This window comes from Molossus molossus, unplaced genomic scaffold, assembly GCF_014108415.1.
Source record: "Molossus molossus isolate mMolMol1 unplaced genomic scaffold, mMolMol1.p scaffold_m16_p_19, whole genome shotgun sequence".
NCBI classification, from domain to species: domain Eukaryota; kingdom Metazoa; phylum Chordata; class Mammalia; order Chiroptera; family Molossidae; genus Molossus; species Molossus molossus.
In genome coordinates this window covers 37,822,634-37,838,459 of record NW_023425354.1, presented here as the reverse complement: position 1 = coordinate 37,838,459, position 15,826 = coordinate 37,822,634, and the positions used below count along the sequence as shown (strand labels likewise).

The 15,826-nt window shown below is 38.0% G+C and overlaps 1 protein-coding gene across 5 annotated transcripts in view; it reads left to right on the top strand.

The window, feature by feature from the left end:
- Positions 1-15,826, top strand: part of NF1 (neurofibromin 1) — a 268,601-nt gene that overhangs the window by 222,309 nt on the left and 30,466 nt on the right. For all 5 annotated transcript variants that reach the window (XM_036268575.1, XM_036268573.1, XM_036268574.1 and 2 more), the window contains 11 exons: positions 2,226-2,658; positions 3,248-3,588; positions 5,798-6,000; positions 9,420-9,613; positions 10,520-10,660; positions 10,808-11,087; positions 11,427-11,641; positions 11,881-11,942; positions 12,082-12,196; positions 12,720-12,821; positions 15,271-15,411. In XM_036268575.1, coding sequence (XP_036124468.1) covers positions 2,226-2,658; positions 3,248-3,588; positions 5,798-6,000; positions 9,420-9,613; positions 10,520-10,660; positions 10,808-11,087; positions 11,427-11,641; positions 11,881-11,942; positions 12,082-12,196; positions 12,720-12,821; positions 15,271-15,411 — 2,227 coding nt within the window. The remainder of the gene's footprint in view (positions 1-2,225; positions 2,659-3,247; positions 3,589-5,797; positions 6,001-9,419; positions 9,614-10,519; positions 10,661-10,807; positions 11,088-11,426; positions 11,642-11,880; positions 11,943-12,081; positions 12,197-12,719; positions 12,822-15,270; positions 15,412-15,826) is intronic.

The following is a 15,826-nucleotide window of genomic DNA, read 5'->3' as shown; positions in this document are numbered from 1 at the left end:
AGTCATGGTAACATCATAGCACAACACATTACTCATGTGTTTGTGGTGATGCTGGTGTAAACAGGCCTACAGCACTGTCAATCATGCGTAAATATAGCTCATACAATTACAGTATTAAGCTGCACATCTAGGTCTGTGTAAGTGCACAACGAAGTCATCTAACAGAGCATTTCTTGGAATGTATCCCTATGTCATTCAGTGGTGCATGACTGTATTTTAGATCCTTATTAGGCTGTGCCTAGACTACTACTATATCTTTTTGAGTATCCCTGACTCCTTTATATATCTTGTATACATTACTTCCTTTGATCATATCACCCCTTTCTTTAAAAAAAAAAAAAATCGAGTTGAACAATTCCTTAACACCTACAGCAATGATTCAGAAATGTATCACATAGATATCAGATGAGCGGGTTTTTAAAAAAAAACACAGTAAAAATATCCAGGCCCCACTGCGTAGATTTATACGTACTGGTGGGTCTGGGCTGGGACCAGGAAACTGCATTTTTATCAAGCATCAGAGCTGGTTCTCATGCTGATGCAACACAGAACATACTCTGAGGAATACTGAGCTCCTAGGAGAAAACCCGAGCCCCACAGTTGAACAGTTTGGTCCCTCCACAATGAGCTATATGTGTTTTCCAGCTTTATCTCTTAGAACCTCTCTAGGTAGAACCTCGACTCTAGCTAAACTAGCTGACTGTTGGCCTCACACCCCTAGTTACCTATTTCTTTACCTGTTTGCCTCTCTCCATGAGGCCTGCCAGTCCCTTCTCTCATTGAGCTAGCAGTGTCTTCTGTCCACTTCAGCCAATGTGTCTTCTAAGTAGCTTTCACTGACTACCGGTTTGTGTTGTTCTCTCCCTCTTCTGAACTTAATAGCAGTCTTTTACTCTGCAGTTCCTTTGATAAGTGATTACATACTACCTCATCTTTTCATTGGTTTTGAAACTTTAAAAAAATCATTTAACTGGTCATATTTTGATCTTATTTTCTTCCAACAAGATTAAAAACTCTGAGGTGAGGATCTTTCTCTTAGCCTAGGTTGTGGTAGTACTCCCAAGGACATCAAGATAGAACATTGGGCCAAAGTTCATACAGGTTGTTTTGACTGAAATTCTAGTACCGTGTTCTTCAGGGCTTTCTGTTGGTCCTGACCTTGGCTGCTCATATTGTTGAGCATTATTTTTAGTATTAAGCAACATATGACCTAATATGGCTGACTTAATAAAAAAAAAAAAAAAATGGCACTTATTGGCTCATACAACTGAGTAGTCCAAGAATAAATTTGATCCCAGGAGAGGCTTTATCTAGGACTCAAATGAAGTGGCCAGGGCCCCAGTTTCTTTATTTCTCTGATTCATATCTCCAGTTTTGAGTCATGCTTTCCTTCACATCTCAAGATATGAGCTAACAACTCCCAGGGCTCTGTGGCCCCTTGTTTAACAAGTCTCAATTCCCAGCAATTTAAACTATGGTCTCTGAATTGGGCCTCTGGGCTCCCATTGTCCTCATTTGAATCATATGCTCATTACTAAACCATTCTCTCTGGCCAGGATGGGATAAATGAATTCACAAAGCCATTCCATTTACTCCAGGGTTCCAAGTGGGTCACTGACACCCAAACTGTTCACTTGGGAAGTTTGGTGGGCCCGGAAGAAACTAACCAATGTCTTCTGCCTTCCTCCTTGATTGACTGTGATGGACAAGTTTGTTGTTATTGTCATTGCTCACAGTTTTTGAATTGGAGATTTGTCTCTTCTGGTTTTTTTTTGTGTGTGTGTGTCTCTTCTGTTTTACTTCAGCCATACTATTCAATGTCTAAAGAACAACTGAATTTAAAAAAGTATCCAACCTTGGCCCAGTGGCTCGGTTGGTTGAAGCATCCACCCATACACCAGAAGGTTTCGGGTTTGATTCTTAGGGCACATACCTAGGTTGCGGGTTCCATCCCCAGTCGGGGTATGTACAGGAGGCAGCCAATTGATGTTTCTTTCTCTCTCTCTCCCTCTCTCTCTCTCTCTCTCTCTCAAATCAATAAAAACATATCCTCAGATGAAGATTAAAAAAAAAGGACCCAGACTTTGTATAATTGTTTTATATTATTGTTAGTTTTTTCTAGAAAGGTAATCAGAAAATAAAGTAATAAAACAGATGTGTAGCATCTACATATCTATTCAGAACTCTGTTAACAATCTGTGTCCTTTTTTTGTTATCTTCCTTAGGTTCAAAACTGGTCAGATCAACGGTGATTTGCTAATATACCACGTCTTGCTGACTTTAAAGCCATATTATGCAAAGCCATATGAAATTGTAGTGGACCTTACCCATACTGGGCCTAGCAATCGCTTTAAAACGGACTTTCTCTCCAAGTGGTTTGTTGTTTTTCCTGGCTTTGCTTATGACAATGTCTCCGCAGTTTATATCTATAACTGTAACTCCTGGGTCAGGGAGTACACCAAGTATCATGAGCGGCTGCTGACTGGCCTGAAAGGCAGCAAAAGGCTCATTTTCATAGACTGTCCTGGGAAACTGGCTGAGCACATAGAGCACGAGCAACAGAAGCTACCCGCTGCCACGCTGGCTTTAGAAGAGGACCTGAAGGTATTCCACAATGCTCTCCGGCTCGCTCACAAAGACACCAAGGTTTCCATCAAAGTAAGTTCCACTCTGTGCTAGGTCCGTTGCCTTTCTTGACTAACCAGACTAGACGCTGACCTTCCTGAGTTTCCCTGTGGTACTGTATCAAATGTAAAGTAAGTCCAGAGGGAGAAAAACTAAGCTTGCTATCTTCGTGGAGGTCCTGTGCGTGATATGAGATGCGTGCGCTTAATTAGACTCTAGGTGGGCTGGAGGCAGGAGAGTGTGTGGAGAGGGCAGTTTGCTATATCAGTTACATGGCAGGAGCGTGTGGAAAGTGGAAATCATCTAGTGAGAATTCTGGTTATTACATACTTTTTGCAGAATGAGGAACATGAACCTTCAGGATAAAATCAGTAATTGTCTATAGGATTCTTGACCTTTTTTAAAAACAAAATTAATTTTTTTCTGATATTTTCAGTCTCTTTGAGAGCATTTGTTGCAATAATTATTGAACCCATTTGAATATATAATGTTGGTGGCCCTTCCTTGAATGTTAAACAGTATTTTGGTTGATTATTTGGTTAGTTGGTTTTGGGGCCTCTTACAATTCACCATAATGGCATTTAATTCTTCTTCACTCCACCCTCTCACCATCACTTTCCAGGTTGGTTCTACTGCTGTTCAAGTAACCTCAGCAGAGCGAACAAAAGTCCTGGGGCAGTCAGTCTTTCTCAATGACATTTATTATGCTTCGGAAATTGAAGAAATCTGCCTGGTGGATGAGAACCAGTTCACCTTAACCATTGCAAACCAGGGCACACCACTCACCTTCATGCACCAGGAGTGCGATGCCATTGTCCAGTCTATCATCCACATCCGGACGCGCTGGGAGCTGTCGCAGCCCGACTCCATCCCCCAGCACACCAAGATTCGGCCAAAGGATGTCCCTGGGACACTGCTCAATATCGCATTACTTAATTTAGGCAGTTCAGACCCTAGTTTACGGTAGGTTTTTTAAAAACTCACTTCAACTTTATTCAGGGTTGGTTATTTTAAAAATGAGACCACTTAATAAGCTTTTAAAGCAGCCTCACCCTAATACTGTAAATGCGACATTGGTTAACCGTCATGACCTCATCAGGTTGTGGGGTATTCACATGAACTGTGGAATTCAGAGTAGGGTGAGTCACACTAAGCCAGTGGATGTGCTTTGTCCAGGAAAACTTTCATCTCAAATGGACAACATAGCAGTTTAGGGGATTTTTTTTCCTGAAATATGTTTTCTATTAAGTCTACTCCTAAATTAAGTTTCCCTTCCTCTGAGTTTTCTAATTAAGTTTTCCCATGTTCAAAGTATATCACTATTAAGCTTCCTCACAGTTAAATTAGATTATCATTGTTTTACAAAGGAAGGCCTAATGTTCAATAATTCAAACAATAACATTATTGCATACTTTCCATCTGTGTGACTTTAACAAAATTCTTGAAAGAAATCTTAAAATAAATATAGATGTCAACCAAGCAGAGATATAATTGGTTCTATTTAGGCTTAATAATCTGAACACAAATCAGGAAAGAGCAAAGCAACCAATTGCTGTCTCTCTCCTTCCTTCCTCCCTCCCTCTCTCTCTCTCCATCCCTCTTTCTCTTTCTCTCTCTCCCTGCCTCCTTTTTTTTCTCCCTCTCCCTCCCTCCCTTTCACTCTTATCAAAAAAAAAAAATCAATGGTAAAGCATCCTTGGGTAAGGATTTAAAAAACAGCAACAAAAGAATGCTAACAGTCGTCTAAAAATTATTAACTTGATGAACCTGTATTCTTCTCCTGTGAAATAAAGCAAGCTGACAGCTTCTGCTTTTGCTGAAGCATGTCATGTCGCTTAGACTTCAGCAGCTTTTTCCTCCCTGTGTGTCTATTGCAGAAATATATTAGTATGATGAAAGTTCAGAAGTAAGGAAACCTGAAATCACCGAGCAGTCAAACCATTTCTTTTGCTGTGTAGGGGAGAAAACTTAAAATTTAAAACTGGAATCTGAGTTTTTTTAGTCCTCACCTGAGGATATTTTTTCATTTCATTTTCAAACAGAGTGAGAGGGAGAGAGAAACATCAGTGTGAGAGAGACACATTGACTGATTGCCTCCTGCACAACCCTGAGGTACGTGCTCTTGACTGGAATCAAACCGGTGACTCTTTGGTCCGAGGGCCAACTTTCTAACTGCTGAGCCAAACCAGCCAGGGCTGGAATCTGAGTTTTTTGAGCTATCTCCTGAATTGTTTAAATATATTTTCAGACATTTATAAGGGAATTTTTGGTTCTAATAAAATCTGGATACGTGTATATTATGTTTTGTTGTTGTTAGTGATTATGCGGAAGGAGTTCATGGAAGGAAGAATAGAGGGGAACTTAATTATGTTTAAAATATTTTTGAGCCCTGGCCAGTTTGGCTCAGCGGTTGGAGCGTCGGCCTGTGGTACAGAGAGACCCGGGTTCGGTTCCCGCTAAGGGCACGTACCTCGGTTGCAGTTTGTCCCCGGCCCTGGTTGGTCGTGCCGGTGGCAGCCACTCGATGTGTCCCTTTCACATCGATGTTTCTCTCTCTCTCTCTTCCTCTCTCTCCCTCCCACTCTATCTGTACAAAAAATGGAAAAATATCCTCGGGTGAGGATAAAAAAAAATATATATATATATATTTTTGACCACCAGTTTGTAGTATGACTTGTAGGACACCAGGAAGAGATTCAGTAGATGCCATTGAAGATTTTAGCATTTCTGTATGATGAAGGGCCATGTCATTTCTCTTCTTATGATCCCCATTATAATTGGATTTAGCAGAAGGAGGAACCACAATTGGAGTTTCAGCTTCACTGAATATGTAATATGCCTTACTCTTTCTGTTGATCCACCTGAGGACCAGAAACCACTCATATTTTATGTCCCAGTGCGAAATCTTTTAAGAAGGCCTTATACTCACCTGCCGTAGGAGCCTCAGAGTGCTCCTCTGGTTATGTCAAGACTCTCCCTTAAAAAAAAAAACCCTAAGTGATCAAGGGGTATTTTGGTTTTACCATAGAATCATAACAACTCTAATGGATTATAAAATTTAAAAATTGTTGATTATGCTTTGTAACAGAGTCATAAATTGTATGTTATGAAAAATTTTCGGAATTATAAGAAAAAATAAGTTTTAAAAAACTTCATTTGTGTTTTCTCCTAGGTCAGCTGCCTATAATCTTCTGTGTGCCTTAACTTGTACCTTTAATTTAAAAATTGAGGGCCAGTTACTGGAGACATCGGGTCTATGTATCCCTGCCAACAACACCCTCTTTATTGTCTCCATCAGTAAGACACTGGCAGCCAATGAGCCGCACCTCACCTTGGAATTCTTGGAAGAGTGTATTTCTGGATTTAGCAAATCTAGTGAGTAATGATAGCTTTCTTTAATGTGTTAACAATGATTTAAAGAAAACCCTCTCATTTTAGAATTTACTAGTGGAATCTCTAATTGAGTATATTTTTACTTCTTTACCTCTTCTAATGTTTCATCTGCGGTACTCTGTAACTGAAGGAACTTTCTGGCAAAGCACATTGAGAACTGCATACTAAAATTCTGGCAATGAAAGCAAGGTAGCAAGGGTTTGATAGCTTACATGTCTCTGGACCACTCACAAAATATTTTTCTCACCATGTTTCAGTTTAATTAGCTTCAGCATTTCTCTTCTTAGCAGATTATTCCAAATGAGTAAAGTATCACAGTGTCTCCTTGATTTTAGGGACATATTTTTCCTTTTCTTCAGACTGACCTTAACAGTTCCTGGAGGGTGCAGTGACACATAGTACAGGGTCTAGGCCAACTCCTGGCTTGGCTTCCGTGAGTCTCATGAATTTAACACATGTTCTTTACATCTGTTCATCTTCATACCCTGTAGCAGTATAAATTTGCTCTTTTCCTAGCTTATTTCCTGGAGGCTTTTTTCCCCTTTCTCTCTCCATAATACATAAAACCTGTTTTTCTGCATTCACACACATTTCTTGATTTTTCTGTGTTAGACGATTGAACACTTTGATAATTCACCAAGATTAGGTCACAATATTTTTTAGATAATAAATGAATATAGGAATGTAACCCTACAAAGAAAATGTGTAAGACTGATAAAACAAGAAAAGTATAAAGCTTTATTGAGAAATATTAATATATAAAGAGATTTGAGTAAATGGGCACAGTATGTTCCTGAATGAATAATTCCTCCCATATTATTACAAATTCAATGCAATCCAGTCAAAATTCTATGAGATTTGAGGATTAAAAATGAGGCAGAATTTTAAATGATTATAAATTTCACTTGAAAGTACAAGAGTCGCTAAGAAAATATTGAAAGGAAAGAAAACAGAGAGGCTTACTATTGCAGATAATGGAACACACTATAAGAGTACAATAATTAAAATGGGGGTGTTCAGGAATCAGCACTCAGATCAGGTTGAGAGCAACAGAATCATCACAATCTAAAGGGGGAACAATTAAATCATTTAAGAAATAAGGTTAGTTGCCCTGGCCGGTTTGGCTCAGCGGTTAGAGCGTCGGCCTGCGGTCTGGAGAGGCCCGGGTTCGGTTCCCGCTAAGGGCACGTACTTCGGTTGCAGTTTGTCCCTGGCCCTGGTTGGTCGTGCGGTGGCAGCCACTCGATGTGTCCCTTCACGTCGATGTTTCTCTCTCTCTGTCTCTTCCTCTCTCTCCCTCCCACTCTATCTGTAAAAATGTCCTCGGGTGAGGATAAAAAAAAAAAAAAAAAAAAAAAAAAAAAAAAAAAAGAAATAAGGTTAGGAAATGAATTAAGTTATGTCTTCATCTTCACCACAAATCACAAGATATCAAAATGTGTTATCACTATATGTAAGAATTGAATACAGAACTAAACCATTAGAAGAAGAGGAAGAAGAATACTGAATTTCTTTCTGGGTAAGAATTCTTGAAGCAAAAAAGTGATAGGTGGAAATAGTGAACAGATTAGACTACATAAAACTTTAAAACATCTCTGCTGCAAAAATAAAAGTAAAAGATACATTTAAAAACTAGGAAATATGCTTACAGCAAATATGAGAAAAAATTAATATCTTTAATCATGAGGAATTCTTAGCACTTAATAAGAAAAATGGATTAACTAACATGTGAATCATGCTAAAAATATATTAAGAAGATCACTAATAAAATAAAAAACGTAAAAATAGTAAGATTACTTTCAACTGTCAAATTGGCAAAATTTTGTAAAAACATCAGTGCTAACAGTCTGTGGAGCTGTGAACAGGGACAATTTTTCTAGAAAGCAGTTTGAAGATACATATATATCAAGATCCTTTTAGCCTTATAATTCTACTTGTATAAATTTATCCTAAGAAATTAATGTTCAGTGTTTATCATAGCATTATTTTTATTTAGATTTTTTAAATGGGGTATACCTTATCAGTCAAGTGTCCAGATCTTAAGTGAACAGCTTGATGAATTTTTACTTGTGAAGACATCAAAAAACTATCTTCCAGATCAAATAGAGAATATTTCTAGCATCCAGAAGGCTATCTTCTTTTCACCAAGATAACCAGTATTATGATCTCTATTGCCATAGGTTTATTTTGCCTATTTTTTGAAATTCACATAATATGATTTATAATAGCAAAAAATTAGAACACTCTAAAAGTCAAGTAAAGAGCTGATTAATTATTGGATCTCCTTGTAATGGAATAATATGAAGGCATAAAAAATGTGTTTAGTACAGAGTTTCTGTTTGGGAAGATGCAACGTTATGGAGATGGAGGTGGCGGCGGCTGCACAGCAGTGTGAACGCGCCTACCACCCTGCACTGGCCACCTGGAAGTGGTCCATTCTATGTTGTACACGTTTACCACAGTAAAAAGTGTTTGGAGGATTCTAGGTGAAGTATATAATGGAATTTTTGTACTATTTTTATATCTTTTCATAAGCCTGAAGTTATTCCAAAATAAAAAATGTAAACTATGTTTGGAGAATTTTTAAAAAAAATTTTTTTTCTTTATTGATTTTTAGAGAGACAGGAAGGGAGAGGGAGAGAGAGATAGAAACATCAATGAGAGAGAACATCGATTGGTTGCCTCCTGCATGCCCCGCACTGGGGATTGGGTCCACAACCTGGGCATGTGCCCTGACTGGGAATCAAACCAGTGACCTCTTGGTGCATGGGCCAATGCTCAACCACTGAGCCACACCAGCCAGGCTATGTTTGGAGAATTTTTAATCTCACTATAATGTTTAGTGAAAAAAATATTCAGAACATAACTGCATACATAGCATAATCCTAATTTTTGTGGAGGAGTTATACACACAGTGTACATACCTCGACATCTATTTGAAAGCTTGAGGAGAGTTGAGGTGATACACCAATATATTAATATTGGTTTCATTTTTGTGGTGATACTTCTCTTTTACCAGACTTTCTGTGATTACTACATACTCCTTTTACAATTAGAATAAAACTTAATAACTTTCTTTTAAATAGAATAAAAATGATTAAAAGGGAGAAAGTGAGATAAAACTATTCAAAATAGGCTTACTGGCTTTTAAAATTATTTTGTTCAAAGCTTGTTCTTTTTCTTCACCTTTATCTTCAATACTATATTTGCCAAATCTCTTTTCTTCAGGTGTAATGCTAGGTAAGGTCTTTACCTTTTTCCTCCCCCTTTACCCCCAAGCCTTTATTTTAAAATAATTTGAAATAATTTAAAGTAATATTATTTAAAATAAATGTTTATGTACTTTTCATTGACTACCTATGCTAATAGCATATTCTCCCCCCCCCCCCCCCTTCTCCCAGGTATTGAATTGAAACACCTTTGTTTGGAATACATGACTCCATGGCTGTCAAATCTAGTCCGTTTTTGTAAGCACAATGATGATGCCAAACGACAAAGAGTTACTGCTATTCTTGATAAGCTGATAACAATGACCATAAATGAGAAACAGATGTATCCCTCTATTCAAGCAAAAATATGGGGGAGCCTTGGGCAGGTATTGAGTTTGCTTAAATATTTATCTAGTACCTCCTTTGTGCAGATATCTGTCTGGTACCCAATTTATGCAGAGCACTTTGCTAAGCACTAGGGAATTAGCTGTAGAAAAGACAGTCCCCTCTATCAAAAAGCATACAGACATCCACCTAATTCTTGATCTGGTTCAAATTGTAAATGTCTAATGCATGTCTCAGAGCCAAAGAAAAACAAGTTCTTTTAGCGCTCTTCTCCATGGCATCATTCTACAGAACTTAACTGTACAAGTCTGATGTCGCTTCTAGTAAACAGTGCTTTGTGATGTATTCCAGTAGCGTGCACACCATGGGTGTCAGCAAGTGTTTCTTGATGATGTTATTTGGGACACCTGCTTTTATTTATAGTTCTAGCATAGAACACCAGTATTAAAATATAGAATATAATGGAACGTTTTATTTTTTTATCTGTCAAGAATTATGCACATCATTTCTTCAACATAATCACTTAAGGAAGCAATACCCTTACTCAGACAAGGCTGCAAATCCTCCAAATAATTTTAAATGATCTACAAAATCATCTCAGTACTTATGTTAATTTCTGTATTTTAAAATAATTATATTTTATATTAATTACACATTGTCTTAGAAGAGAACAGAGATACTTTGCAAGTGAATAAAAATATAGAGAGATTTAAAATTCTTGAATTCCAGTTTCTTAATCTCTGAAGTAATAGAGTGAATATTTGTATCCTTTTCTGGATATTTTATAACAAATTATTTTTATTGAAAGGTCTCTAAATGAAACGTCGTATTTTGGAGGCCTCTGGTAAAAGAGAATTTTCATGTTGGGGCTACTCCATGAAGTATTTTTAAATTAAAAATTAAGTTGGTAGAGTGGCTAAAAATTTGTTTTTCCCCTCTTTCACTAGATTACAGATCTCCTTGATGTTGTACTAGACAGTTTCATCAAAACCAGTGCAACAGGTGGCCTGGGGTCAATTAAAGCTGAGGTGATGGCAGATACTGCTGTAGCTCTGGCTTCTGGAAATGTGAAATTGGTTTCAAGCAAGGTAATTGCTTTTCCTTTGCCTCTGGACTGTGCATAATGTATCTCTTTTTAGTATCAGAATGTTTTTTGTTTATAACTAATTAAACTGAAAGTTGTTAGTGATAGAACATTTTTTAGCCCCCATTTTAAAACTTCTGCTTCCTTACAGGTTATTGGAAGGATGTGCAAAATAATTGACAAGACGTGCTTGTCTCCAACTCCTACTCTAGAACAGCATCTTATGTGGGACGACATTGCTATTTTAGCACGCTACATGCTGATGCTGTCCTTCAACAACTCCCTGGATGTGGCAGCTCATCTCCCCTACCTCTTCCACGTGGTTACTTTCTTAGTGGCCACAGGGCCTCTGTCCCTCAGGGCTTCCACACATGGATTGGTTATTAATATCATTCACTCTCTGTGTACCTGTTCACAGCTTCATTTTAGTGGTAAGTCCCAGGATAGTAATTTGTGTTTCACCAGCTGCTGCCTCTACTTTACATCACCTGATTGACATAGATTATCTTATTGTTTGTTGTGGTGCCTTAACACAAAGCTGTTCATTCAAAAAGAATAAATTATTTCGTGTCCTGTCAAGCTACAGCAAAGATTCTGTCCTTATTTGTTATGTGGACTCTTGTAGTTGCCACACAAGCTAAAGACTAGAGCATAGTTGTGTAATTTGGACATGATATTCAGATTTTTTAAATTCTGAGTGAAACATGGCACTTTAGAATTTTAAAATTAATATCTTTAAAGTCTTTTCTTGTTCCCTTTCCCTTTTACAGAAGAGACCAAACAGGTGTTGAGACTCAGTCTGACAGAGTTCTCATTACCCAAGTTTTACTTGCTCTTTGGCATCAGCAAAGTCAAGTCCGCCGCTGTCATTGCCTTCCGCTCCAGTTACCGGGACAGGTCCTTCTCTCCTGGCTCCTACGAGAGGGAGACGTTCGCTTTGACATCCTTGGAAACAGTCACAGAGGCTTTGCTGGAGATCATGGAGGTACACAAGCCAAAAGGATAAGGAACTGTGTTAGGTCATTTTTCTGTTCCACTAATACTATATAGAAGAAATACTGGTTTATTCTGTTTTGTACTTAATGCTTAAATAAAATCACTTCCATGAAATATGTTTATTGGTAACATATATGTTTTTTATTTAATGACATTACAGCAAACATCATTTAAGTGTTTCTAAAAACAGTATGTGCATAAATATATTCAGAGTATCCTTTCTTTTAGGCATGTATGAGAGATATTCCGACATGTAAGTGGCTGGACCAATGGACAGAACTCGCTCAAAGGTATGTCCCAAATTAAATATAAGTTGTGAAACATATGTGTATTTTTGAAAAGATATATAATACTGCATAATCAATGTTAATTATTTATTGTATATAAACATAAATGTTTTCATAAGCTCTTTGGATCTTTTCATTGCAGATTTGCGTTTCAGTATAATCCATCCCTTCAACCAAGAGCTCTTGTTGTCTTTGGCTGCATCAGCAAACGAGTGTCTCATGGGCAGATAAAGCAGATAATCCGTATTCTTAGCAAGGTGCCCCTCCTTTCCCCTTCCCCAAGCTGTAACAAAGCTTGCATTTTTCTAAAGAACATTACATTTGAATTTAATAAGATGTGTTGAATATTGCTTATTGAGCCTTTAAACAAAGGATTTTTGGTTATTTTCTTCTTTGAAATTCTTTGAAATGAAAAACCTTCTCCAAAAAAGATGTCTTAAAAAGAAAATAAGTATTATCTCTTTTGCTAAGAAGGTACTCTTAATGTTTTATCAGTTTTCGGAGACTTCTAACTATATGGTAAAACTACAGTCTTATGTAATATTATCTAATTTGTAATAACTATAATAATGCCTGAGTTCTTATATTAGAATATAATATAGAAATATTAAATGAAAACTGAATGTGTGCATTGAACTAGCTACCAAAATCACTATAGCACTGGAAATAATTCTGTTATTTATTAAATAAGAAATTGTTCCTGAACTGATTCTGAGATTTGCTTTAGGAGTTATGTTTTATTTCAATTAAAGTAAAATAAAGAATTCTTTTTCCCTAAAGGCACTTGAGAGTTGCTTGAAAGGACCTGATACTTACAACAGTCAAGTTCTAATAGAAGCTACAGTAATAGCACTAACCAAATTACAACCACTTCTTAATAAGGTAATTACTATATGAAAAATTAGTGCATTCATTTTGGGTACTGGTGTTAAATCTTATTTTCTTTTAAAGAGTTCAGAAAATAGATGGATTGGTAAGAAGTTATAAAGGAAAAGGTATAGTTGAAGTAGTTATTGGAAATATTTACATTAGAGGAAGAATAAGTGTAGAGAATATGTCCTCAAATGCTTGGTTTTAGTCTCCTCTATGTTAAAGGAAAAATAGGTATGTGTATTTGTTCTTTTTTTATACTCACCCAAGGACATTTTTGCATTTATCTTCAGATAGAGTGGGAGGAAGAGAAAGAGAGAAACATCGATGTGAGAGAGACACATCGACTGGTTGCCACCCACACAACACCAACTGGGGCCGGGGCCCTTAGCAGGGACCAAATCTGGGTCTCTGGCCCATAGGCCAACACTCTAACCACTGAGCCAAACTGGCCAGGGTGGTATGTATATTCTTAATTCTTTTATCCAGTAAGTATTAAATAGAGCATCTGCTACATGCCAAGTACTGTTTTAGGTGCTGAAGCTAAAGCCAGTAAAGTGCCCTGCCTCATGGAACTTATATTCTGAGGTGAGTGTGGGAGTACAGAGAGGATAGATAGTAAAAGTAAATAAAGTACATAGTATATTAGTTCGTGATTATTATTGTGGAGAAATGTAAAGCTGAGTGAAATATACCTGATCATCAACAGAGTTTGGGTCCTAAATGAAGATGATATTAAAAGGAATAATATGAGCCCTGGCCGGTTTGGCTCAGCGGTTAGAGCATCGGCCTGCGGTCCAGAGAGACCCGGGTTCGGTTCCCGCTAAGGGCACGTACCTCGGTTGCAGTTTGTCCCCGGCCCTGGTTGGTCGTGCGGGTGGCAGCCACTCGATGTGTCCCTTTCACATGGATGTTTCTCTCTCTCTCTCTCTCTCTCTCCCACTCTATCTGTACAAAAAATGGAAAAATATCCTCGGGTGAGGATAAAAAAATTTAAAAAAATCAAAAAGGAATAACATGATGTGACCACTGTTTTAGGATGGGCTGAGCTCATCTCAGCTTTGTGACCTCAAGCAGGTCATTTAACATATCTAGGCGTCATGTTTCCACATTGATAAAATGAGTGAACTAGACTAGATAATAGCGTGGTATTATCTTTCAACTCTAAAGCTGTAGAATTCTGTGACTTGAGTAACGAGATATGCTAGACTTGAAACAGAGTACAGAGAAATAAATACTTATCTATTCCTGGTATTGATTTATATATGCATTCTAGTCCTAAATTGTATAAACTGGTTCTTTCATCTTCATCTCATAACTAAAATTGAGGCTTGGAAGGGCTAAGTAATTTGACCAAAGTCACATACCTAATAAAAGAAAAGTATGATTCTAATCCGAGTCTGTTTATGTATTTTCTCATATACCACACTGATAAATAAGGATTCCCCGAAATAAATGTTTTTAATTCAGAGCAGCAAGAGATTCTTATACTAGTAAGAGTGACGGGAAAGTTGGGAGGGTAGAGTCTGAACCTGGATTAGAGAGACAGGTAGGGTGTGGTGTGGAGAAGGGAGCAGAGCAGCAGGATTGGATAAGAATGCTGGTCAATGGAGGGTGGCCGGTAGACCATTCTAGTCGTTTTGGAGAAACTGTTCGGGAAAGTGGTGACGGAAGGTTGTAAAGATTAGATATAACTAATCTAACCTTCAGCATTCTTCTGAAAGGAGTTTGGAAATGTACCCATACGTTCTCAAGCAGACAGGTAATATGACAAAAGCAGGACTTAGAAGGGTCATTTTGGTAGTCGTGCGCAGAGTGGATCGGAGTTGGGAGAAACTGGAGGCACAAAGAATTCATATTTAGCCCTGGCTAGTTTGGCTCAGCGGTTGGAGTGTCAGCCCATAGACCAAAGAGTCATAGATGCAATTTCAGTCAAAGGTGCATATCTCAGTTGCAGTTTCATCCCTGGCCCTGGGCCCTGGTCGAGGTCGTTCAGGAGGCAACCAATCAATGTATCTCTGTCACATCGATGTGTGTCTCTCTGTCTCTTTCTCCCCCCGCCCCCAATACCCTATCTGAAGATAAATGGGAAAATATCCTTGGGTGAGGATTTTTTTAAAAAGAATCCACATTTAGAATAAAGAAGGTTGGCATGGAATAGTGTCATTAGCCATAAGCAGACACAAAAGAGACTAGTTTGGAAGAATCAACAAAACTTGTTGACTGGATTTGGAACCAAGTAGGGGAAGAAATCAAAGGAGATGCTAAGGTTCTCAGCCTCGCTAACAGTGTCTGGTTACACACACACAATAGATGAAGAGCTTACCCATAGACTTACCTTCCCCAAAATAAAAAACATGCGTAATTTGGGGATAACATGCTTTGTTTTGTGCTGCAGTGTGTTTTGAACGAGACTGTTTTGTGGTTCATGTTACTAACCTGAGCATGTCTCCTTGGCCAGGACTCCCCTTTGCACAAAGCCCTCTTTTGGGTGGCTGTGGCTGTGCTGCAGCTCGACGAGGTCAGCTTGTACTCAGCAGGCACTGCACTTCTGGAACAAAACCTGCACACCTTAGACAGCCTCCGGGTGTTCAATGACAAGGTGAGCACGCTTTCTGTTGGCCTTCCTAGGGTGTGCACATTTAGAACTCCTCCCTTTTATTATTATTATCATTACTATTATTGTTATGCTTTTAAAATCAGAAGAGGTCCCTAACTAAATAGGAATTTCTATAATGCAACTTATTGTGAGCATAGTTCTTTACCAGCTCAGTAAAAGTATTTAAGCTTTTCTGCATACTTTCTGCATAAAAATAGCTGAAAACAGTACTCACCCAATACAAGTAAACAGAATAGGGATAAATAATGCTTAGTAATAATCGCTACCATGCCAGGCCCTGTGCTAAGCATCGTACATTTGTTATTTCTAATTTTTTTTATTATTTCTAATTTTTATAATCCTAAAGTAAAGGTTAGCATTATCCTTCGCCCTCCCCCCCCATTTAACATATAAAGAA